General features: G+C 64.2%; 4 protein-coding genes and 1 long non-coding RNA gene across 7 annotated transcripts; 2 read left to right on the forward strand and 3 right to left on the reverse strand.

Moving 5' to 3' along the window:
- Positions 1-30: 30 nt before the first annotated feature.
- LOC120747774 (basic proline-rich protein-like) lies at positions 31-2,671 on the reverse strand. Its single transcript, XM_040053817.1, has 5 exons — positions 2,623-2,671; positions 1,693-2,297; positions 1,486-1,616; positions 1,302-1,358; positions 31-1,212 (listed from the first exon to the last, which is right to left on the reverse strand). Exons 2-5 carry the CDS (start codon positions 2,270-2,272, stop codon positions 31-33), a joined length of 1,950 nt encoding a protein of 649 aa, XP_039909751.1. The 5' UTR covers positions 2,273-2,297; positions 2,623-2,671.
- An 868-nt stretch (positions 2,672-3,539) lies between these two features.
- On the reverse strand, positions 3,540-6,358 carry CD79A (CD79a molecule). 3 transcript variants are annotated; one of them, XM_040053816.2, is made up of 6 exons: positions 5,712-5,843; positions 4,664-4,763; positions 4,341-4,516; positions 4,155-4,273; positions 3,810-3,878; positions 3,540-3,710 (listed from the first exon to the last, which is right to left on the reverse strand). In XM_040053816.2, the coding sequence occupies exons 1-6, from the start codon at positions 5,809-5,811 to the stop codon at positions 3,597-3,599; spliced, it is 678 nt and encodes a 225-aa protein (XP_039909750.1). In that variant the 5' UTR covers positions 5,812-5,843; the 3' UTR covers positions 3,540-3,596. The 3 variants fall into 3 exon arrangements, with proteins under 3 accessions (XP_039909750.1, XP_039909749.1, XP_039909748.1); XM_040053815.2 differs by lacking the exon at positions 5,712-5,843 and adding an exon at positions 6,298-6,358 and having other exon boundaries at positions 4,341-4,763; XM_040053814.2 differs by having other exon boundaries at positions 4,341-4,763.
- A 128-nt stretch (positions 6,359-6,486) lies between these two features.
- On the forward strand, positions 6,487-17,274 carry ARHGEF1 (Rho guanine nucleotide exchange factor 1). Its single transcript, XM_058424352.1, has 30 exons — positions 6,487-6,494; positions 6,844-6,895; positions 7,353-7,436; positions 7,525-7,638; positions 7,879-7,977; positions 8,056-8,098; positions 8,335-8,440; positions 8,517-8,657; positions 9,173-9,202; positions 9,316-9,418; positions 9,500-9,581; positions 9,682-9,720; positions 10,010-10,183; positions 10,259-10,355; positions 11,003-11,134; positions 11,466-11,650; positions 12,156-12,302; positions 12,390-12,472; positions 12,868-12,993; positions 13,427-13,541; positions 13,628-13,728; positions 14,185-14,262; positions 14,685-14,760; positions 14,847-15,014; positions 15,491-15,578; positions 15,888-15,995; positions 16,172-16,230; positions 16,470-16,616; positions 16,931-17,012; positions 17,268-17,274. Exons 2-30 carry the CDS (start codon positions 6,869-6,871, stop codon positions 17,272-17,274), a joined length of 2,841 nt encoding a protein of 946 aa, XP_058280335.1. The 5' UTR covers positions 6,487-6,494; positions 6,844-6,868.
- Positions 17,275-17,305: 31 nt separating this feature from the next.
- LOC120747773 (uncharacterized) lies at positions 17,306-18,305 on the forward strand. The gene is made up of 3 exons (XR_005699195.2): positions 17,306-17,462; positions 17,772-17,834; positions 17,911-18,305. It is a non-coding gene; the product is annotated as an uncharacterized LOC120747773 (long non-coding RNA).
- A 115-nt stretch (positions 18,306-18,420) lies between these two features.
- On the reverse strand, positions 18,421-21,366 carry ERFL (ETS repressor factor like). The gene is made up of 6 exons (XM_040053811.1): positions 21,292-21,366; positions 20,750-20,984; positions 20,225-20,414; positions 19,730-19,856; positions 19,149-19,312; positions 18,421-18,438 (listed from the first exon to the last, which is right to left on the reverse strand). Exons 1-6 carry the CDS (start codon positions 21,353-21,355, stop codon positions 18,421-18,423), a joined length of 798 nt encoding a protein of 265 aa, XP_039909745.1. The 5' UTR covers positions 21,356-21,366.
- Positions 21,367-23,570: the final 2,204 nt, after the last annotated feature.

Raw genomic sequence — 23,570 nt, forward strand, 5'->3', positions numbered from 1 at the left:
AGGTCCCCCCATCACAGCCCCCTCCTCATCTCAAACTCCCCCCGCAGCAGAGCCCCCTGCAGGGGCACCTGCAGCCCGGTGGGCGGAGGGGTGAGGGGGGGCTGTCCCTGGGGCCCCCCCAGGCTCCGCCCGCGACCCCTCCCCATTCCGGGCGCCGGCGCTTCGGGGGCTGGTGGCAGCAGTGGGGGGGGGCTCGACGAGGCTGGTCGCGACAGAGAGGGACGGGGCGGGGCTGGGCGCGACGGAAAGTGTCGGGACAGAGGGGGTCGCAGCGGACGGTTTGGCGACAGGGCGGGTCGCGCTGGGCTGTGTCGCGACAGAGCCGGCGACAGCAGCATCGTGACGGTTCCGTGTTCTGGGGGGCTCCGGGGGGTTGCGGGCCCCAGGGTCGGGGGTCCCGCGAGCGTCTGGGGGGATCCCTGGGTGGTCGGGGCGGGGCCGGGGGATCCCAGGGTGGCTCCGGGTTCCAGAGCTGGGGGCTCCGGGAGAATCTGGGTGGGTCTGGGGGAGCTGTGGGGGGGTCAGGGGATTCCCAGAGGGGTCTAGGGGCATCTGGGGCGTCCCACAGGGGTCTCGGGGCATCCAGTAGGGCCCTGGGAGCCTCCAGGTTCCACAGTTGGGGAGTTCTGGGGGGTCTGGGGTGGTCCAGGGCAGCTCTGGGTAGCTCTGAGCTGGGTAGCTCTGGTCTGGGGTCCCACGGCAGTCTGGAGGTATTTGCGGCATCCCAGAGGGGTCTGAGGGGGTCCAGGGAGGCCTTGTGGGGTTCTGGGCTCCAGATTTGGGGGGTCCGGGAGGGTCTGGGGGGGGGTGGGGGGAGCTCGGGTGGGGTTTGAGAGTTCCCAGAGGAGTCTGGGGGGGGTTTGGAGTGGGTCTGTGGAATCCCAGGGGGGTCTTTGGGCATTCCAGGGGGACCTGGAGGGGTCCCAGGGGGTCCCAGTTCTCCAGATTTTTGGGGTCTGAGGGCATCTGGGGGCATGGGGGGGCCCACGGGTGTCTCTGCATTGGGGGGGGTCCCCAGGGTGGAGCATCTGGGCTGAAGGCCGGGGCAGTGATGGGGGTCCAGCCTTCATCCTCCCCCTCATCCTTCTGGGGAGGCTGTGGGGGCCTCCAAAAGGGTGCTGGCAGGAGCCCCCCAGGAGCACCCCATGTGTGGGTGGGCCCCCCGGGGGTCTCATCCTCCTCATCCTCGACTGAGCTCCATGAAAAAGGGTTCTGGGGGTGAGGAGAGGGGTCAATAAACCCCCCGTGACACCCCAAAAACAGGGTGGGAACCTCCCCCCCCCCCCAAATTCCAGACTCACCTCTCGCTTTCTGGGGTCTCCGAATATGGGGCTGGGGGTGCAGGGGGGCGGTGGCGGCTGCGAGGAGAGGGGAGGAAAACTTTAGGGTAGATTTTGGGATACTTTGGGAACAACTCTAGGGCACTTTTGGAATATTATGGGGGCAGTTTTAAAGTCCTTTTAGGGCACTTTTTGGGGCACTCACTGTATTGACATGACGAAGTGGGCTGGGAGTCCTGGCAGGGGGGTCTCCCACCTCCCACCCCCCCAAATTGACTGCTTGTTCTGGCACTTCTGACCTCTCCTCTTGCTGGGGGGCCCGGGGGCTCTTCTGACCTGCTGGAGACAACACTTGATTTGGAGTAGCAGGGGTTTCTGGTGCCCTCTCCTCCCCTTGGGGCGGGGGCAGTACCTGAGGCTTGGGCTGGGGTTCGGTGTGCCAGGAAAACCCCCAGGTCTGGGGGTCCCCGTCGGTGCCTCCTGAGCACAGCCATGAGGCTCCGGCGCCGCTCGCGCACCAACTCCCGCCCCGGAAACGCCCCAAAACTCCCCAGCAGCGAGGCCAGACTCGCCACCAGATCCTTCAGCGCCTCAGCTGGGACCCCTCCGATGTCCCCCTCCTCAACTGGGGGAGTGGGGTGGGGAGCATCCCCACCAGGGCCGGGGGTCAGCAGGCGCCGGACATCAAGAGATTTGACCTTGTGGTTGAAGAGGCCACGGTGGCACAGCCGGTTCTGGGTGATCACCACAGGTTTGGGGGGCCCCAAGGGGCTCCCCAAAAAGAGACCACCAGCCCACGGGGGAGGCTGCAGCCAGCGAGGGGGAATGGTGGGACCCCGCCGGGAGCCCCTCAAGGGGATCTTTGCGCCGAATTTGGCTGCGTTGCGTTCCCGTTTGGTCCTGAGGCGTTTGGATTTGGAGCAGGCGGGAATGGGGAGGGGGCGGTGGTTTCGTTGCAGGGGCGCCCCCAGGACCGCCTGGTGCTGGCTCATCGTGCCAGTGGCAGCTGAGAAAAAGCTGGGAAAAGGGAGGTTTTTGAGGAGTTCTCTCCCTCAGGTGCCCCCCAGGATCTTCATTCCCCCCCCTCCATGGAACGTCTTGGTACTCTCAGGACCCCCCAATTCCACCTCAGTTTCCCCCTCAGGGCCCCCCCTTCCCCTCAGATATCCCTCATTATCCCCACAGCCCCGAAGGGCCCTCAGGCCCCAGTCCAACCCCTCAGATCTCCCCCCTGAGCCCCCCATTCCTTTCTAGGACCCACATGGCCCCTTAGGATGCCCCAGGGCTCCCAATGCTCCCCGACTCCCCCCCATTTTTCCCAATTTCCCCTTAACTGCCCCACCTGCCCCGAGACCGCGCCCCCTCACGCGCAGGTGGCCGTTAGGCTCCAGGGATCGTTTGAATTCTCCCATGCTTCGCTCCCATTGGCCCGCGGGGCCCCAGCACTCAGGCGCTGATTGGCCGAGGGTTCAAGGGCGGGAAAAGTTAGAGCTGCGAGGGAGGGGCGGGGCCTCCGTGAGGGGAAGGTGGGGGCGGGTCTGAGGGAAGAGTCGGGGAAGTTGGGAATAGTGGGTGAAAGTGAGAGAAAACAGCAAAAACCGGGCAGTAAAATGGAGGGAAATGGGGTGCGTTTGGAGTAATGGGGGAGAAATGGCGATAGTGGGGTAAAATGGGAGGAGAATGGAACATAAAGGGGGAAAATGGGGATAAAGAGGGGAAATAGGGATAGTGAGTGGAAATGGGGATAATGGAGGGAAAATGGGACATAGTGGATTAAAATTAGGAATAACAAGGGAAAATTGGGAGGAAATTTTACAGAAATTTGACAGAAAATGGAAATTGTGGGAAAAGAGCAAACTGGGGTTAATGGGGTAGAACAGGGGGACCTGGCGGTAATGGGAAACATTGAGAGAAAGTGGGGGAAAATAGGATAAAATGTGGGAAATTTTGGACAATGGGGAAAGGGGATAATGGGGTACAGTGAGGGGGAAACTGGGGATAATGCAATAAAATGGGGGGGAATTGGGGATAAATGGGGGGGAATTGGGGATAATGGGGGAAAATTGAGGTCTCATGCTCATTATTGGTTTACAACTTATTCAAGGTTCATGGATGATTTATTACTGATTTATCAGCTCCAGGCAAGGGGAGGGTCCCCCAGTACCCCCCAGACCCTCACTAGCTTTATTTTTTGGGGGGGTCAGCACAGCCTTGAGTTACCGAAGCAAAGCCTTGGGTGGGTGGGTGGGTGGGTGGGGGGCACACAGGGGCTTGGGGAGGGGTCCTTTGGGATCACACCCTTGTTCAGGGGGTGCTTTAAGGCTTCTCCAGGAGGCTGTCAGTGGTGGCGAGGGTCCCCACATCCTGGTAGGTGGGCTGCACCCCCCGGGAAATGTCCTCATACATAGAGCACTCATCTAGGTTCAGGCCCTGCAGAGAGGGAAATTGGGGTGGGGGGTTTGATTTGGGGGTGATGAACACCCCCCCCGCCCCTTCTCTGGGGGGCTCAGAGCCTCTCCCCCACGTCACCTCATAAAGATTTTCCTCCTCAATGGAGATTTTCTTGGGCTGGAGGAGCCGCTCATTAGCCCAGCGCTTCTGTGGGGGAGAAAAATCAGGTACAGGGGGTTTTGAGGGGCAGCTGGGGGAATGGGGAGGAATCAAAGGGGATTGGGGGTGCTGGGGGGGAACTGGGGGTATCTGAGGGGAAACAGGGGGGGCCAGGGGGGGAATTAAGGGCGGCATGGGATATTTAGGGATACCTGGAAGGGGATTTATGGGTACCAGGAGGAATTAGGGTTGTCAGGACTGAAACATCAGGGACACCAGGACCAGAATGAAGGGTGGGGATTCCCTGTCTTGCCCCCTCCTCACCCTGAAGAGCAGGAGCAGCCCCGGCCCCGCAGCACAGAGCAGCAGCAGCACTCCCTGCGCCGTCAGGATCCGGTTCTTGGTGGCGTCCCTCAGATTCAGGAACGGCACTGGCATGGGCTCTGCCAAACCGGGTGGGTCAGCCAGATCCCCAAAACTTCCCCCAGACCTCCCGAGACCCACACTCACCATCAACCCTCACAAAAGTCCCGCAGGACTGTGCCATCAAGCCACCGACCTCCACCCGGCAGAAGTAGAGCCCGCTGTGGTTGTGCTCCAGGTGCTGGAACCTCAGGGTGGAAAGACCGGGCTTGTTCTGATCAACCTCACGACCCATGCCCAGAACCAGCACTTCCTGGGGCCACCTGCAGGTCCAGGTTTCATCCAGGTAGCCCCGGGGACACACCTGGAGCCAGGTGACCTGGGCATCCTGCGGTGCCTTGAAGCGGCACTCGAGGGTCAGGGGCGCCCCGAGAGCTCCGGAGCGGGAGGTGGGTCCGGCAAACACGTACACCGAGGTGTTGCAGGTAGAGGTGACGTTCACAACCAGGGAGGTTGTTGTCTCCAAGCGTGGGGGAGAAGTCGAGTAGGTGTGGTCCTGGCACATGGAACCTGTGGGGACAAAGGGGGCTCATCGAGAAGCGATGACCCTGCTGGGGGCTCAGTGCGGACAGCTGGGACCCCCATGGGTGAAGGTCTCACACAGGAACCCCATGGGTGACACTGGGGGGTTGCTGCAGCCAGCCCTGCTGTGGGTGAAAGTCTCACTTATGGAACCTGAGGAGGACAATTGTGGATTCTTGAGGGGCAGTGAGCCTGCTGGGGGACCCTGCAGACCACAGACCCCCTGTGGGTGAGGTCTCATACAGGGGATCACTGCAGCCCTCCCACGGGTGGAAGGGGTCTCACACAGGGACCCTGCGGCACCACCAGGGGCTCCCCGCAGGCCCCCTGGCCCTGCCCCACCCAGTTTCAGTTCTCTCTGGGGACAGGAAGTGCCAGGGAGGGGTCCCAGGAGACATGCTGGCACAGGTGGCTGGGGGAAAGAACCCACTGATTTTGGGGTCCCCCAGAGACCCCCTCCTGGGTTCAGCAGTCCCCATGGTCATAGGTAACAGGTAATGGGGACCTGTTGTTACAGGCAGGAGGGGTGGCCACAGGTGGGACCCCCAAGATCCCCAGACCCAAACCCTGAGACCTCCGGAAGTCCTGAAACACCCCAATCCAAAACCCGACACCCCAGAAATTAGACCCTAAGGAGCCCTGAGACCTGCCCCCCCCAAACTCTGAAACCCCAGAAATGAGACCCTGGAAACTCTGAAACCCCCAGACCCAAATGTGGAGACACTGGAACTCCTGAAGCCCCAGACCCACGCCCTGAGATCCCTAGGAGCTTCTGACCCAAGCCCTCAGACCCTGGAACTCCTGACCCCCCAGACACAAACCCCAGAACCTCCCCCCAGAAAACCCTCCAGATGGAAACTCAAACCCTGAGGTCCCCAAAACCCCTAGACCCAAACCCTACTACCCAGCTTCCCCCCCTCCACCCCCCAGCAATACCTGGGAGGAGGAGGAGGAAGCTGAGGATGAGGAGGGGGCTCGGGACCCCCTGTTTTGGGGCAGCCCCTTGGATTTGGGGAGCGGCCGCCATCAGCTGCATCTGCCCAGGCTCTGCAGGAGATTCGCCCCAGTGCCCCGAGGGGAGGGAAATGGCGGGGGCCCGCCCCCCCTTACACCGCACAAGGGGGGATTAGGGGGCAGGGGGCCTGGGGAATTGAGGGTCTCAGTGTTGGGTTGTTGGGATTTGAGTCTGGACTCTCAGGGATCTGGGGATCTCATTACTGGGATGTCATGGTTTGGCTTTGGGCGGTCTCAGGGGTCCTGGAGTCTCAGGGGTTTGGGGCGTCAAGGTTTGGGTCTGGGGGTTTCCCAGTGGTCTCATGGGTCCCGGAGTCGTGGGTGTTTCGTGGACATCGGAGTCAGGAGCCCGTCGGGGTGGATCTGTGGGTCACACCTCGTGGGGGGTTCCGTGGGCCGCACCCCGTGAGGGAACTGAGTGGGGCCCGTGGGTCACCCGGGGGTCCCTGGGGTGGGGGTCCGTGTGTCGCCGGGGGACTCGTGTGTCGCCGGGGGGCCGCGGCCCCACCTCACTTCCTGCAGGAAGCTCCGGCCGCTCCGACACCGCCGGGGCCGCGCTTTGTGTCCGCCCGGGAAACGCCTTTTTCCGTCCTCCCCCGCGCCCCCCTCACCCCAAAACACCCCCAACACCCCCGACCCGCCCCCCCGTTGGACTCCGCCCACCCCCCCCCCATTTCCTGGATCGCTTCTCCAGCGCGGAAACAGGTACGGGGGGGTGGGGGGTTGGGCGGGGGGCCCCTGGGTCATCCCCAAACTCCCACTCAACCCCCCAAAGTGCCCCCGAAGTTCTTCTTCACCGCCCGGGATCGCACCCCGACTTCCCACGTGGGTCCCCCATCCCAAAGGGGTTTTTTGGGGGGTCCGCCCTGGTGCCCCTCGCCCCGCCCCGTTCTGAATGTGGCCCTTTGTGCGGCACGGGAGCCGCTTTGAGCGCGGCGCCGCTCTCTCCCCACCCGCGACCCCTCCCCAAAACCGCAGGGTGGGCGGAGAAACCCCCCCCAACCCCGGAGACCCCCCCCCAAATCCTGAGACCCTCCCCTCAAACTCCTCACAGGACGAGCCCCGCCCCCGTGAGCAGGATGGAGCCGGAGGAGGGTTTTAATGGGGTGAGCGGTGTCCTCCACCCCTGGGAGTTCCGGGCCTCCCCCGAGATCCCGCGGTCATGGGGGAGGCCCGGAGTCTTGGGAGTCCCGGGGGTCGCAGGGCCTTGGGGGGGGCTCCGCTGTTTTGGGGGGCTCAGGGGTGTGGGGTTTTAAAGTCCCGGGGGTCCCGAGATCGCAGGATTTCAGACGTCTGAGGGTCCCAGGGGTTCTGAGGGGGTCCTGGGAGTCTTGGGGGTCTGGGGGTTTCTGGCATCCTGGAGTCTCAGTCTTGGGGTCACCGGCGTCTCGGGGTCCCCCCGAGACTGGGGGAGTCCTCTGGGTCTCAGGGGTCTTGGGGTGCCTGGAGCTCTGGGGATCAAGGGGGTCTCAGGGTTGGGAATCCTGAGGATGTCCCGGGAAGTCTGGAGGACCCCACCAACATCCCCCAGGGCTCCCAAATCCTCCCCTCCTTCCCCCCAAGCCCCCCTGCGCGGGTGCCCGAGGCCCCTCGGCCGCTGCCATCATCGGCGCCGAGGACGAGGACTTCGAGAATGACATCGAGCCCGTGAGTGTAGGAGGGATCCCTGCGGGAATCCCCCGGGTTTCCCCCCAACAAATCCTGACCGCTCACCCCCCCCACAACCCCTCCCCAGACCCCCGAGGAGCAGAACAGCCAATTCCAGAGCCTGGAGGTGCTGCGGCAGCACCCGCTGTCCCTCATGGCCTTCCTGCAGCACGTCGTGCTCCAGTTCGACTCCTGCCCCGTGGTGAGATGGGAAGGGGGCTACCAGACCTCCCAGAAACCCCCTAAAATCCGGGGGGGTTCCTGACGGTGAAATTTCCCAAGGGTGGGAGGCTGCACCTTTGGAGTAACCTCTTGTCTCTGTTCCCCCCTCCCCGCTGGCAGGGGCTGGAGCTGAGGTAAAATAGAGGAAGGATGAAGGTTTGGGTGGGGGGGGGCCGGTTGGACTTTGTGGGGCGGGTCACCCCATCTCCCCCTCCCCCAGCTCTGCTACCTGCACGTGGACATGATGCGGAGGATGAACCACAAGGAGGGCAGGAAGCAATTCCTGGAATTCTGCCACTTGTTCCTGGACAAGACAGGAGTGAGAACCCCCCCAGACCCCTCCCCACCCCAGGAATGCTCCCCCAAATCCTGATCCCCCTCCCCCCATCTCTGACAGCTCCTGCGAGTGCCCATCCCACACCACGTCCAGTTTGAACTGGGTGAGTGACAGCCCGAGGAGTCGTTAGACCCCCCCCAACTCCCTCCTCTTTTGGGGGGGAGGCGACCACCCCCTCCCGCCCCGCCGCCCCAACCCTTCCCAAAACTCTGCTGGAAATGCTGCCGGGGCTGGAAACTCCCCAAGCTCCCAAAGCTGGGGTGGTTTTGGGGACCCCCAGAACGCCTCACGGGGGAGCGGCTAAGTGGGGAGGGGTCTCTACTGCCGCCTCGCCTTCAGAACGGACCCGCCCGGAGCTGCTGTCAGAGGAGACCCAGCGACGATTCCTGCAGGACATCCAGAATTTCCAGGAGCCAGAGATTTCCCGGCAGCTGGAAGACTTCAGGTCTTGAGTGGGGGGCTTGGAGGGCTAATTTTGGGGCAAGGTCAGGGATCCAAACGCTCGGTGTTGTCCTCCCCAGGTCGAAGCGGTTGATGGGGATGACGCCGGGAGAGCAGGAGCTGTCAGAGCTGGAGTGGAGCCGGGCCCGGGATCCCTCGGGATGCGAATCCAAGGAGAAGCAGCTGGCGGAGCAGCTCCTGGCCCGGCTCGAGGAGATGCAGTGAGTGGGGAGGGGGCTCTGTGCTGGCTGAACCCCCCTCAGAATCCATGGGGTGTCCCCCTGCATTCCCGCACCCCCCCTGGATCTGTGGATCTCCTCCCCACGGTGCTGAAATCCCGCTGGAATCCACGGGAAAGGCTTCCCAAAATACTCATGAATCCCTCCCTAACCGCGCGTTCGAGCCGCCCGGAACGCCCCCAAATCCATCGGACCGCCCCAAATCCGTGGAACCACCCCCGACTCATGGCGCCGCTCCTAAATTAGCATTATCCAGCCCCAAGGCCACGTACCACCCCCCAAATCCTTGTAAAAACCCCCAAATCCATGGAACCAGCCCCTGAAAGTGCATAACTGTTCCCTAAACTTCTGTAAACTCCCCAAATCCATGGATTTGGACTGGTCTCAGGTGAGATCTGGAGGGGCCTGATGAGATTTAGGGGGTGTCCCTGGTGGGATTGGGGGCATTTCGGGAGTCTCAGATAGGATTTGGGAATCACACTTCTCTCTCTCCACAGCCTCACCATCTCTTCTGATGAGGAAAAAAGGTGACGGGGGGTTCCTGGGGGGCTGGGAACACTCGAGGGCTTTTGGGTACGTTTTGGGGGGCCCCCCCAGACCCCCAGATCCCCTCAGAACTCCTCCAAACTCTCCTCCTCAGCTCCGTCATCTTTGGTGCCATCGTCACCTACATGAAGTTCCTGGGGGTGAGAACCAAGGCAGGTGACGCCAAAAAATCCAAATCCAACTTCTTCCGTAAAAAGGTGAGACCCTGCCCCCCCATTCCCCCAGACAGCCCCGACCCCCCCCCCAGACCCCTGCTGACCCCCCACCTTTTCCTACAGATTTCTGGGAAGGAGCCCCAGGGAAAGGCCTGGAAGGGGTTCAGCCTCCCCGGGGCTGCTCTTTGGGGTCGTGACACCCACAGTGAGTGGGGGGCTAGTGGGGGGGGAGGGTGCCTCCCCACCTTCTGCAGGACCCCACTGTGTCCCTTTTTGCCCCCCCCGCCCCACATTTTGTTTTGTAGGTGCTGAGTTCAGGCAAAGCAAAGGCCCCGAGGGCGAAGGTACCCCCGGACCCCCACCCCATTTGTCCCCCATACCCCAAGCGACTCGGCCTCCCTCATGGGACCCCCACCCCATTAATGCCTGGCCGCTGACCCCTCCCACCCCAATGAGCCCCCAAGGAGGCCTAACAGTCCCCGTTAACCTGCCACAACTCCTCCCTGCCCCATTAAGCCCCCCCCATACACCCTCTGAACACAGAGGTCCCCAGTTTTCAGGGAGGGGTCACTCCCCGGAGATTCTGGGGGGAGCCTTGGGAGGCTTCCCCTGACACCCCCCCTTCCCCCTCAGCCGAAAAGCCCCCCCACCCTGAACGGAGAGGCCCGAGGGGGGCTGAGCGTGTTGAGGGGGGCTCTTCCCGCCCCCCCCGTGGTGGGGGGGGCACAGGTGGGACCCCCGACCCCCCGCTAGGCCTGGCCATCACCGTGCCACCCCCGGGCGGAGACAGCACCGAGGCTGAAGCAGGTGAGGGGGGGCTCTTCTCGGGGGGTGGGGGTCTTATTCCCACAGTCCCTCATCCTAAACTCCCCTTCCATCCAGGGACAGACCCCCCAGGACCCTTGGAATTGGGGGAACCCCCCCTGGAGCCTCCATCTGGAGAGCAGCACCCAGTGGAGGAGGGAACCGAGAGTGAGAGGTGTGTGAGACACCCACCCCCCCCCAAATTAGGGTGTGTCCCCCCCAACCCAAACGTCCCGCCCAAGGTAACCTCCTCCCCAAATTATCCCCCCACCAAAATTAATTCCAGTAAATTAGCCCCCCCACAAACTTTGACCCTGTTTCCAAATTAAAGTTCTCTCCAAATTAGCCCCCTATCAAAATTAATCCCCTAAATACCCCCCCCAGATTAACACCTCCCCCAAAATGCAACCCCTCACCCAAATGAACACCCCCACAGTTAAACCACCCTCAAAATTCACCCCCCGGGGCTGTTGGGAGCTCTGACCCCCCCCGCCCCAAGCCACCCCCATTAACCCTGCATCAAATTATCCCTCCCTGGGTGCTTTTGGGAGCCGGGACCGCCCCCCAAATTAATTTTCTCCCCAGACGCCGCCTCAGGTTGGTGACCCCCCCCCTTGCATGACCCCGGGGGGGGCTTGGCGTTGCCCCCTGCCCAAATTAACCAGCTAAGTACTCCCCCCACCCCTGCATGGACCTCCGCCCCCCCAAAAATCACTCACCCTCTTCCCCTCCCCTTCTCTTGCATGCCTCCCCCTGTGTCTGTCCTCGTCCTGTCTGTGCCCCCCCCTCCCTTCCTTGTGCTTTTTTGGGGCCCCCCCTCAGGATTCCCGGGAGATTGGGGCGCTCTGAGAGCCTCCGGGTGCCCGAGCGACGCCGCTCCCAAAAACTGGGGGGGGGGCGCCAGCTGCCCCCCCGCTCCCGCAGCAACGTCGACCTGCAGGGACCCCCCCCCACGTAGGTCGGGGGGAGGGGTCTGGGGAGGAGGACCCCCTCCCCACTTTGGAGTTTGAGGGGAAAGAAACCCAGGATCAGTGTTAAACCCCGCCCCCGGTTTGGGATTTGGGGTGGGACCCCCCCGGTTGGGGATTTGGGGGGCGGGGCTGTCACTGCAGGACGTCCCCCGGGGTTTGCAATGGGAGGGGTCACTCCGGGACACCCCCATGGGGTTTTGAGAGGGGGGGAGGGTGTCTCCTCAGGACCCCTCCTATGGAATTTTTGCTGGGAGAGGGGGTACCCAGCACCTCCCCCCTAAATCCCTGACCCCCTCCCGTTTTTCCTGCCCCAGCCTGGAGCCGGGGGGGCCCGGAGGGGGGGACCCCCCGCCCTTTCTGCCTCGGCAGCCTGAGGAGGCTGTGGCGCGCCTGGAGCCGGAGCTGGAGCAGGAGCCGCCGGCCTGGCGGGAGCTCGCGGCCCCCGACGCCCTCCTCAGGCTGCCCCAGCGCGAGGTGCGGCGCCAGGAGGTCATCAACGGTGAGGGGACCCCCAAACCCTGCCCAAACAGCCCTGCTGCATCCCCCTAAAACCCACCAGGGCCCTGAAACGCCCCCAGATCCCCCTCCTTGTCATCCCAGACGAGATGCAGGGCCAAGGAGTCATCAGCACGGAGGAGAACCCCAAAACTGACCCAAAACATCAACTCGGCACCCACAGAAACTCTCCAGGGACCCCTAAATCCCCCCCGACAGAGATGCGGGACCTGATGGAGCTCCTTAATTCTCCCCTGGGATGCCCAAACTCCCTCTGACAGCCTCCCAGAGTCTCTCAGGAACCCTCCAGAAGCCCCTAAATCCCTCAGGACCCCCCAAAAGCCCCCAAGCCCCCTGTTCCTCACAGAACATGCAGATGTCTGGATGCTGCAGGTGTTTCTGGAGCTGCCCAAATCCCCCCCAAACTCCCCTGAGACCCCCACCATCGCCCTTCAGGACCCCCCCAACCCCTCAGGAGCACCCAAGCCCCCCCAAACCCCCCTTTGCAGAGCTGTTCCTGACGGAGCACGCCCACGTGCGGATGCTGCGCGTGCTGCTGGAGCTCTTCTACCAGCCCATGCTCCGCGAGGGATTCTTCGACGAGCAGGAGCTTTCCAACATCTTCCCGAGCCTCGAGGACCTCGTGGAAGTTCACAGTGAGCCGGGGAGGTCCCGGGGGGTCCCCTGGGGGAATTTTGGGGGTTTTTTTGAAAGAGTGTGACCCCTGCCTTGTGCTGTCCCAGCCTTGTTCCTTGACAGCCTCAAGAAGCTGCGGGAGGAGAGCGGCTTCATCATTGCCGAGATTGGGGACGTGCTGCTGGCCAGGGTGGGTTTTGGGGGGCGTCGGGGGTGTCCTGGGGAAATGGGGGGGGGGTACCTGGGCAGGGGTCACCCTGAGGGGTCTTGGGTCTGTCACCACGGAGATCAGGAATGTGCTGCTGGTGAGGGGGAGACTGGCGGGCCTGGGGAGACTCAGGAGGGTTTTGGGGGGCCTGGGAGGGCCTGGGGATCTCAGGGCGGAAATGGAGGGGCTCACGGAGGCCTTTGAGGGTCTGGGGATCCGTGGGAGTGAGGGGAGCCCCTGTTTTGAGTCTGGGGTCCCACCTGTGATTGCAGGGGGGGGTCTCACACATGTTCCGGGGGTGCCCCAATGATCTTGGGGGTCTCACCGATGATTTTGGGGTCACCCCGAGATATGGGGGCCCCCTTGGCTCCCCCCAGTTTGAGGGCACCGAGGGCAGTTGGTTCCAGAAGATCTCAGCACGGTTCTGCAGCCGCCAGAGCTTCGCCCTGGAGCAGCTCAAGGCCAAGCAGAGGAAGGACACCAGGTTCAACCAGTTTATCCAGGTACCCCAAATTCCCCCGAGACACCCCAGAAACGCCCCACGGGCGCCCCAAAATTTTTGGGGGGTTAAAGGGGGGATTTTCAGGGCTAGCATAAGGACAGGCTTAATCAGGTCACTCAGGTTCCCCAAAAACACCCCCTGGCACAGAAAAAACATGCCCCAGGACCCGTAGAAATACCCTTGGGGACCCCATAAATACACTCTGAGCATCGCCCCAAATTTACGGGGCATCTGGGGGTATTTACGGGGGAATTTGAGGGGTTCAGAGGGGGCTTGGAGTGATCAGATCAAGGACATGAGGTTTAATAAGTTCATCCGGGTACCCCAAAAACACTCCTGGGGACCCCCAAAAACACCCTCTGAGGGACCCCAAAAATACCTCCCCGGTACCCAAAACCCTTCGGGACCCCCCCAAATCTATCTGGGACCCCTAGGAGGCAGAGAGCCGCCCCCGGTGCCGGCGGCTGCAGCTCAAGGACATCATTCCCACGGAGATGCAGCGACTCACCAAGTACCCCCTGCTGCTGCTCAGCATCACCAAATGCACAGGTGAGGGGGCCCCCGAACCCCCAAGAACACCTGAACCCCGGAAAAAACAGATTCTGAACCCCCAAACCCCTCAAAATCCCCCTCAGAAGCCGCAGCCGAGCGGGCCAAGGTGGAGCAAGCGGCCGAGTGCTGCCGCCAGATCCTCAACCACGTCAACCAGGAGGTCCGGGACATGGAGAACCTCATGGTAGGACCCCCCCAATATCCCCGCAAAACCCCTGTGACCCCCCGAGAATGCCCCAAATCCGCGGCAGAACCCCCACCTGCAGTACCCCGCCTTCACCTGCAGAGGATGCCAGTGCCTCAGACAGCCTCGGACCCCCCTGGACCCCCCAAAATCTTCACTGGGAACCCCCCAGATTCCCCCAGAAACTTCTCCCTTGTTTTTCACAAACCCTTTCGGGCGCTCCAAGGCCCCCCAGAGCCCCCCAGCACCCCCCAAATCCTCCGCGGACCCCTCATTCAGCTGGGCCTGTAATGCCCCCCCTTCACCCGCAGAGGGCGCCAAAAACCTCCCGGATTCCCGCCGGGATCCCCAAATTCTCCCTCTGCGGGGTCCCAAAATCCCCCCCAGTCCTCCCAAACCTCTTGGGACCCCCAAAGCCCCCCCGGGATGCCCCAGAATCCCCCCGTGCCCCCGCAGAAGCTCAAGGATTACCAGCGGCGCCTTGACCTCTCCAACCTGAAGCAGAGCACGGATCCCCTGCTGAGCGAGTTCAAGGTGGGGGGGGTCCCAGGACCCCCAAATGCACAGTCTGGATCCCTCCCAAATCCCCGTGACCCCCCGCCACATCCCCACAAATCCTGTCTCAAATTCCTCCCAAATCCCCTCTCTGATCCCTCCAGACTCCTTTGACCTCCCCAGTTCTCCACAACATCATCAAGCATAACCTGGTTCACAATGACACCCCAATCGCCCCCAAACCTCCCCCAAATCACCCCAAAATCACCTCAAATCTCTTCCAAACCTCTCGCTGCCCCCTCCCAATCCCAACCACCCCCCAAACTCCCCTTAAATTCCTGCAGAGCACCAACATCCCTAAACTCACCCTGGTGCATGGAGGGCCCCTTTCGCACTAAGCGCCTCCCTGAGCCCAGCAAACCCCTAAAAGCCCTCCCAAAAAAATCCCCAAATCCCCCCAGAACACCGACATCACCAAGCGCACGCTGGTGCACGAGGGGCCGCTGACCTGGCGCGTCACCCGCGACAAAGCTGTGGGTGAGCAGATTTCGGGGGGGGCCCCGAAACCCGGGGTGTGCCTGCGAACGCCCGACCGACTGCCCCTGGTTTCGGGGACCCCGCAGAGGTGCAGGTGCTGCTCCTGGACGATCTGCTGGTGCTGCTGCAGCGGCAGGAGGAGCGGCTGGTGCTGCGCTGCCACAGCCGCACGCTGGCCCCCGCCCCCGACGGGAAGCAGATGCTGAGCCCGGTCATCCGCCTGCGCTCGGCCATGACCAGGGAGGTGGCCACAGGTCCGGGGCGCCGTTCTCAGGGGGCTCACCTCGGTTTGGGGGAGTCTGGCTCTGTTTGGGCTCCTTTGGCAGCACTCGGGGTTTGGTTTGGGGATGTAGGAGGGCGGTTTGGGGCGTGTAGGGGCTGCTTTGGGGGTGCAGGGTTTGTTTTAGGGGTGCTTGTCTCGATTTGGGGTTGCTCACCTCGGTGTTGGGGTACAGAAGTCAGTGTAGGGGGGCCCAGTTTGGTTTGGGCTCCTTTGGGGACACTGAGGGCTTGGTTTGGGGCTGTAGGGGTTGGTTTTGGGGATTGTTCTTGGGGTGTAGGTGTTGATTTCGAGGCACTTGGGGCTTATTTGGGGTCCTCTGTGGCTGATTTGAGGACCTGGGGCTCACTCTGGGCCACTCGAGGCTCAGTTTTGGGGATCCTGGGCTGGTTTTTGGGGAGATCCCAGCGCAGGGAACCCCCTGACCACCCAAATGTCCCTTCCCTGCAGACCACAAGGCCTTTTATGTCATCATCAGCTGGGAAAACGGGGCTCAGATTTATGAGCTGGTGGCTCAGAGTGTCTCCGACAGGAAAAAGTGAGAGGGGGCGGCTCTGGGGGGGCCCTGGGGGGGGGGTTGGGTGTCTTGGAGTGGGTTTGGGTGTTCTGGGAGAGGTTTTTGAGGGGTCCTGGGAGAGTCTGGGGGATTCTGGTGGGAGGGTGGAGGGTCCCTGGGTGGATTTTGGGGGTCTTGGAAGGGTGGTTGGGCGGTTTGGGGGGTCCTGCAGTTATTTGGGGGGTCCTGGCAGAGGGGTTGTGCATCCCTGGGGGATATTAAGAGGTCTGGAGGTGGGGGTTTGGGCATCCCTGGGGGAGTTTGGGGGTCCTGAACCCCCGACCCCCCCAGCTGGTGCAGCATCATCAGCGACACCGCGGGGTCCCTCAAACTGCCGGGGTCCCACCGGGCCAAGGCTGCGCGGGCTGGGGGGGCACACAGCCCCCAGGGTCAGCTGGAGTGAGTACAACCCCCCAAACACCCCAAAAACCCACCCAGAACCCCCCCCAACACCCCAGACCCACCTCCTGAGCTACTCCCAGCCCCCCAAAGCCCCCCCCAGTCTCCCTGGATAACCAGGGGCGACTCTGGGGGGAATTCTGGGGTCTCTTGGCTGACCCTCCCCACCTCCACAGTTACCGGGACCCCTCTGAAAATGGGGGGGGGCCCCTGAAGGAGCCGCTGCCCCTGGATGGTGAGTGGAGGGTCCGGGGGGGTTTGGGGGCCGCAGGGAGGTTTGGGGGAGTGTCGGGGTTTAAGGGGTCTCAGGGAGGGGTCTGGGGGATCCTAGGGGTCCCCATTTGGAGGGTCTGGGAGGGATGAGCATCCTTGGGGGTTTTAGGGTAATTTGGGGGTCCCAGGGGTGGGTTTGGGATCCCGGGGGGCTTTTCTGGGGTATCCCATGGTGGGTCTCAGGCCGTGTTCCCCCCCCAGAGCGGGAGAAAGACGGGGCTGTGGAAGGCACCGAGTTCGGGGGCCCCCCCGAGAAACGCGAGGCCGAGAGCGGGGGGCTGGGGGCGCTCCCCAGACCCCCCCGCGGCCCCGAGGGGGGTGGACTGGCGGACGCCGCCCTGCAGAGAGGTGAGACCCCCCCAAGTCACCTGGGACCCCCGCCTGACCTCCCTGTGAACCCCCCCAAAAACGACCAGAACTGTCCCAAACATCCCACGCAGATCTCCCCAAACACCCCAAATCCCACACAAACATCCCCAAAAACCCCAAAATCACACCCAGATCTCCCCAAACACCACAAACATCCCACCCAAACACCCCAAATCCCGCGCAGACCTCCCCAAACACCCCAAATCCTGCGCAGACCCCCCCACTCCCTGCCCCAGACACTCCCCATCCCCTCCCAGCTCTCTCCTAAGCGCCCCCCCCTTCCCGTGCCCCAGTGGCGGCGCTGCGGCGGCTGCTGCGGGCGGGGGGCGAGCCCGGCGAGGAGCCCCCGCCCCCCGAGCAGGATCTGGGGGGGGGGTCCCGGCGCGGCCCCCCCCGAGCAGGAGCGGAGACACGCGGGGGATGGGGCCGAGAGCGACGGGGAGCGCCCCGGGGGGGGGGGCCGCAGGTGTGGGGGGGCCTGGGGGGGCAAGGGGGAGGGGGGCACCGAAATCTGGGGTGCTCGAGGAAGGGGGGGTAAAAAAAGGGGAGGGGGACAAGAAAAAGAGAGAAGGGGGGGGTCACAGAAATTTGGAGGGGGGTGCGGGTGGGGGGGCGGTTCTGAACTTTCAGTATGTGACAGCCCTCTCCCCCTTTCAATCTCTCGCAGGGGGGTCCCCCAACGGCCCCTGGGGGGCTCCGGGGGGGCTGCCCGAAGGAGGGGGTCCCGAGCAGAGCCCCCCGCCCCGGCTGGGGCTCCCCCCCGGCCCAGCAGCCTGGCTGGGGGCTGAACTGGGAGCACTGGAGGAGTCCCTGAGGGGGCTCAAGGTGAGGGGGGGCGCAGGGAGGGTCCTAATGCGGAATTCGGAAGGTGGGTGGGTGTTTGGGGGGGTCCGGGGCGTGGTTCTGGGGGTTCGTGGGAGCTGTGGGGGACTGCTGCCCTCCCCAAAAGCAGGAGTGAGACCCCCCCCAACCCATAACGAGGGGTTTGGGGGTCTCTGCCCCACACAGAAAGGGGCGTCTGGACCCCCTGGTGGAGCTCGAGGGGTCTGGAGGGGGAGGAGGGGTCTTGAGGGGGGTTCTTGCCCCCTCCTCCAAAAGTGCGTGTGAGGACCCTCCCCAATCAATCCCGCCCAGGAAATCGAGGACCATTATTGGCAGCTCTTCCTGGCCAAGCGCGGCCTCTTCACATGAGGGCAGGTGAGGAGGCGCCCGCGGGAATTTGGGGGCTCCAGGGGTCTCGCCTCGCCCCCTCTGACCCCTTTTCCCCCCACAGGAGAATTGGCGACTCCCTCTCAATTCGGGGCCGCAGTACCAGGAGGCGCCACCGGAGGGCGACAAACACCGAGCCCGATGTTTGTGGGGAGGGGGTTCCCCACGCCCCCCCACTTTTATTTTGGGGTGGGGGCGTCCCCCCACATCCCGCTAGGGGGGTGCCCCCCCCCGTGCCCCACCCGCGCTGTTTGTTCTGGTTTTATATATTTGCTGCGATTTTATATGAATTTATATGGGGGGAGACTCCTGCCCCATTTTAGTGCTGGGGGGTGATGTACATAAATTTATATTTGGGGGTGGCCCCAAAAAACTCCCCCCGCCGCTTCCGCCCCCTCCAGTTTGGGTGGAAAACCAAAGAATTTCAGGAAATTCAAATAAAGCCAATGTTGCTTCTGTTCTACTGGGGTTTTTTTTGGGGGGGGCACAGTGGGGACCCCTCCCCAACCTGCCAGGAGCCCCTCCACGCCACGACCACCCCCCCCAAATAAAACGAGGCCGAGCGAGGGGTCTTTTATTGCTTGAGCAGCCGCTGGGGGGGGCGGCAGAGTGGGGGGGTATTTACAGGGGGAGGCCACAGGAATTTGGGGAGGGGTCTTTTTGGGAGGGGGCTTGTTCCTCCATCACAACGACACAAGCGGGGGGGGGGGCACGGAGGGGGGGCACAACCATATTGCACTTCCAATGGGGGACTTAAAAAGGGGGAGGGCACAAAGTCGCCCCCTCCCCAAAATCAGCTTGGGAAAAGGGGGAGGTGGCGGGGAGAGGCCCCCCCCGTGATTTGGGGGGCGGGGGGGAACCGGCCTTGGTCCAGCCTGTGTTTGTTCCCCGCTGGGTTGTGAGGGGGGGCTCAGGCCTGGATCGGAAACCCCCCCCCAATTTAGGGGGAATCAGGGTCGCACATGGGACACCCCCCCCCCCCCCAATTTACAGGGGCCCGGAGCCGGATGTGGCACACACTCCCCCCCCCCAATTTTGGGGCGGTCGGGGCTGGATGTGGGGCCCCCCCCACGCGGGGTCTCTCAGGTGCGTGTGGGGCCCTTCCCGCGGACGGGGGGCTGCGGTGGGGAGGGGCTCTGGGCCGGGGGGGGGGTCTCGGCCTCGTCCCCCGAGCTCGCCCCCCCCCCATCCGTCACCTCCAGCTCCGAGTCCGAGCCCTCCCCCACCGCCCCCGCCCCCCCCCCGGTGTGGGGGGGCGCGGGGGGCGCGGGGGCTGCGGGGGGAGGGGGCGGCAGGTAAAACGGGGGGGGGGTAGAGCGCGGCGGGGGGGGGCAGCTTGGCGGGGGGGGGCAGCGGCAGCGCCCCCGGCAGGTACGACCCCCACCCCCAGGGGTATTCGGGGAGGGGGGGCCGCCCGTAGCCCGCCCCCCCCAAAAGCGCCGGAGCCTTCGAGTACCCCGAGAGACCTGCGGGAAGTGGGGAGGGGGCTTCAGGGGGGCGCGGGCTCCCTCGGGGGGGATCGTTCGGTGGGACTGGGGGGTGTCCCCCGATGTGTTTGGGGACCCGCACTGGATTTGGGGAGGATGTTTTAGGGATCCCTGACCCATTTTGGGGGTCTCGGTCCTGTCCATGGGGTCCCGTTCCCCTGGGTCCCCGCCCGTCTTGGGGGTCCCCGTTTCGGGGGTCCCCTTCCCGCCCGGGGGTCCCTGCCCGTTTTGGGGTCCCCCTTCCCGGGGCCCCCGCCCATTTTGGGGGTCCCTATTTTGGGGGTCCTTTTCCTGTTTCAGGATCCCATTCCTGGTGTCGCCCCCCATTTCGTGGTCCTGTTTGGGGGTCCCATCCCTGTGTCCCCTCCCATTTTGGGGGTCGCGGCCCCCCCTCACCGGAGCCAAGGAAGGGCACGGCCGCCTCCAGCCGCAGCTTCTCGGGGGTCTCGGGGGGTCTCTCGAAGACGGGGGGCCGCCCGGGGGGGTCGGTGGGGCGGGGGGCGCAGAACAGTGACTGCAGCGTCTGGGGGGTAGGAGGGAGCTGAATTTGGGGAGGGGTCTATGGGAGACCCTCCCTGTGTTCCCCGGTACCGCGGGGGTGGCTCCAGGTGCAAACCCCTCCCCAATTCTCACTCAGAGCCCCCCCAGTTTCACCCCAATGCCTTGGCTGGCTGTGACTGGAGACCCCTCCCCAATTCCCTTCCGCATCCCAGAGATTACTCCAAACGAAGACCCCCCCCAGTTACCCCTCTGTACCTCGGGAGCGGCTGCGACTGAAGCCCCCTCCCCAAATTCCCCTCGTATCTCACTCAGAGCTCCCCCGCGGTTCCCCCCAGCACCTCGGGGGCGGCCCCCACAGAAGCCCCCTCCCCTCTTTTCCCCCCGCCGTACCTCGGGGGTAATGGGGGCGCACTCGGGGCCGGGGGTGGCGGCGGGGCAGGGCCCGGGGGTCAGCAGCAGCGGAGCCCCCCCCCCTAATTCCAGGAGCGGGTAATTCACCAGCACCACCTTGCTGAAGTTGAACTTGTACGTGAAGCGCTTCCCCTTTGTCTTGTGCAGGATCCGCTTGTTGTAGTAATACCTGGGGAGGGGGCGCGGCCTCGCTGGGACCCCCGCGGCGCCCCCAGAACCGCCCCAGTTCACCCAGTGCCCGCGGTGCCGATTCCCGCTGTGCCCGCTCCCGCGGGTATCGCCCACCCCAACGCCCCCTGGACCTGCCCGGGTCCCCCCAGAGACCCCCACCCCCCCCCCCCAGTGTTCCCCAGCACCCCTGGGGGGTCCCGGGGTGGCTCCGGGGGTCCCCAGGACAGGGATTAGAGGCCATCTTGTCTCCCCCCCGGTGTTCCCCCCGGTATCCGCAGTGTCCCCGGGGTGACTCCGGGGGTCCCGGGCCCGGGGCTTTGGGCTCCCCCTGACCTGAGGGCGCGGCTGAGCTTGTCGTAGTTCATGTGGGGCTTGCACTTGCGCACCCCCCACAGCCGCGCCACCTCGTCGGGGTCCTTGATGACGAACTCGCCGTAGTCGCCCTGCCAGGCGATGACCTCGCGGTACTGCTCCTGCCGCAGCAGCTCCAGGATGAAGTGCCACAGCTGGATCTGCCGCGAGCCGGGGCTCGACTCCGCCTTGTAGGCCCACTCGGGGAAGGCGAACCCTGCGGGGACGCCGTCGGTGTGACGTCATCCGCGTGACGTCATCGGGGTGACACTGTCACTGTGACATCATCGGTGTCCCCTCCCGCGCCCGCTCGGGGAACGCAGACACTGAGGGGACAGCGTGTGTGTCCATGACCCTGGTGGGGTCCCCCAGGTGTGGCCCAGGTGTGTCCCAGGTGTGTCCGTGACCCTGGTGGGGTGCCCCAGATGTGGCCCAGCTGTGGCCCAGGTGTGTCCGTGACCCTGGTGGGGTGCCCCAGATGTGGCCCAGATGTGCCCCCTCCCTGCCAGGGGTCCCGGGGGTACCTGGGGTCCAGAGCGCCGGCACCGGAGCCGTGAGGAGCAGGTCGGACACACAGGTGCAGTCCATGGCAGAGGGGTCACACCTGTGGGGCAGGGGATTTGGGGAGTGGGAGGGATTTAGGAGGGTTTGGGGGTCCAGGGGGGCTTTGAGGGCGTGGGAGCAGATTTCGGGGGGCGGGTGAAGATCATGGGGTTCCAAGCTGTGTTTGGGGTGAGTTCATAGGGGCACAGGGTGGGTAGGGGGTGATTTATGGACAGAGGCTCAGCTTTAGGGGCGCATTCAGGGGCGCAGGGAGGGATTTCCCCTCCCCCCACCGCCCTTCCCCCCCCCCGTCCCCCACCCCTCCCCCCGGTGCCCCCCGGCTGCGGCGCCGGTTCCTCGTTATTTGGGATTTCGGGATTCGCCGCTTTTCAAGTGGGTTTGGGGTTTTTTTATCGCGCCGCGTTAACGACCCGCGCTGGGAATTGGGGCCCGCGGCCACCGCCGGGCACGGAAAGCACCTATAGGGCACGGGGAGCCCTTATACACACAGAGATCCCCTATAGGGGCATGGATATCCCTTATACACACAGAGATCCCCTATAGGGGCATGGATATCCCTTATACACACAGAGATCCCCTATATGAACACAGATATCCCTTATACACACAGAGATCCCCCATAGACAGATCCTCTATAGACACAGACCCCTTAAACACACACACAGGGATCCCCTATAGACACAGATCCCCTATATGGACACCCCCGACCCCTTAAACGCCCCCCCATAACCCCCCTACAGACACGGCCCTTATCACCCCCCCTTAAACACGCAGAGCCCCAGACATCCCCTAAACCCCCACCCCACACCCTTCAAACACCCACAAGCCCCCTATAGACCCCTAAGCCCCCCCGGACCCCCACACCCCACCCAACTCCCCCATAGACCCCCCCAAACCCCTACAGACCCCGAGCCCCTCCCCAGAACACCTCTAAAGCCCCTCAAACGCCCCCACAGACCCCCAACGCCCCCCCAGCCCCCCCGAACCCTCCCCCCGTTCCCACGGCCCCTCCCCCGCCCCATATTAATTATTCATGACCCCAATTACCGCCCGCGCGGCCTCGTTGTTTCATGACCCGCGGCGATGGCAGCGAGCCCAGACCGCCCCCCCCCAAAGACCCCCCCTCACCCCGGAGCCCCCCCGGCCCCCCCGGACCCCCCGAGCCCCCCGGAGCCCCCCGAGCCCCCGGCCCCGATCGATCCCGGGATCAATGGGGCCGCTTTGATCCGCCGCGATCGGGGGGGCCGAGAGGGGGCGAGAGGAGGGTTTGGGATCTACAGGAGGAGACTGGGGGTCTATGGGGTGGTTTGGGGGTCTGGAGGATGGACAGGCCCCCCACAGATCCCCCCCCATAGCCCCATAGAGCCCCCCATAGCCCCATAGAGCCCCCACAGATCCCCCCATTGCCCCACACAGCTCCTATAGCCCCTCACAGACCCCATAGATCCCCCCATAGCCCCCCCATAGGTCCCTCTATAGGCACCGCCCCGCGCCCAGAACGAACGGCGGCGGCGGGGAGTAATTAATAATCATTAATTGATAATTAATGGATCGTCATTAACAGCGTAAACAGCGCGGGCCTATAGAGCCCCTCTATGGGGCGCTGAGGGGGGGCATGCAGAGCATCTATAGGGCCCGGGGGGGGGCCCTGTGTGTGGTATGGGGGGCTCCATCCCGACCATCTATGGGGCGCGGGGGTCTCTCCAGCCTCTCTGTGGAGCGCGGGAGTCTCTCCAGTCCCTCTGTGGGGCGCGGGGGTCTCTCCAGCCCCTCTGTAGGGCACGGGGGTCTCTCCAGCCCCTCTGTGGGGCACGGGGGTCTCTCCAGTACCCCTATGGGGCGCGGGGGTCTCTCCAGCCCCTCTGTGGGGCGCGGGGGTCTCTCCAGTACCCCTATGGGGCGCGGGGGTCTCTCCAGCCCCTCTGTAGGGCACGGGAGTCTCTCCAGTCCCTCTGTGGGGCGCGGGGGTCTCTCCAGCCCCTCTGTAGGGCACGGGGGTCTCTCCAGCCCCTCTGTGGGGCACGGGGGTCTCTCCAGTACCCCTATGGGGCGCGGGGGTCTCTCCAGCCCCTCTGTGGGGCGCGGGGGTCTCTCCAGTACCCCTATGGGGCGCGGGGGTCTCTCCAGCCCCTCTGTGGGGCGCGGGGGTCTCTCCAGCCCCTCTGTAGGGCGCAGGGGTCTCTCCAGTACCCCTGTGGGGCGCGGGGGTCTCTCCAGTACCCCTATGGGGCGCGGGGGT

This window comes from Hirundo rustica, unplaced genomic scaffold, assembly GCF_015227805.2.
Source record: "Hirundo rustica isolate bHirRus1 unplaced genomic scaffold, bHirRus1.pri.v3 scaffold_198_arrow_ctg1, whole genome shotgun sequence".
NCBI lineage: Eukaryota > Metazoa > Chordata > Aves > Passeriformes > Hirundinidae > Hirundo > Hirundo rustica.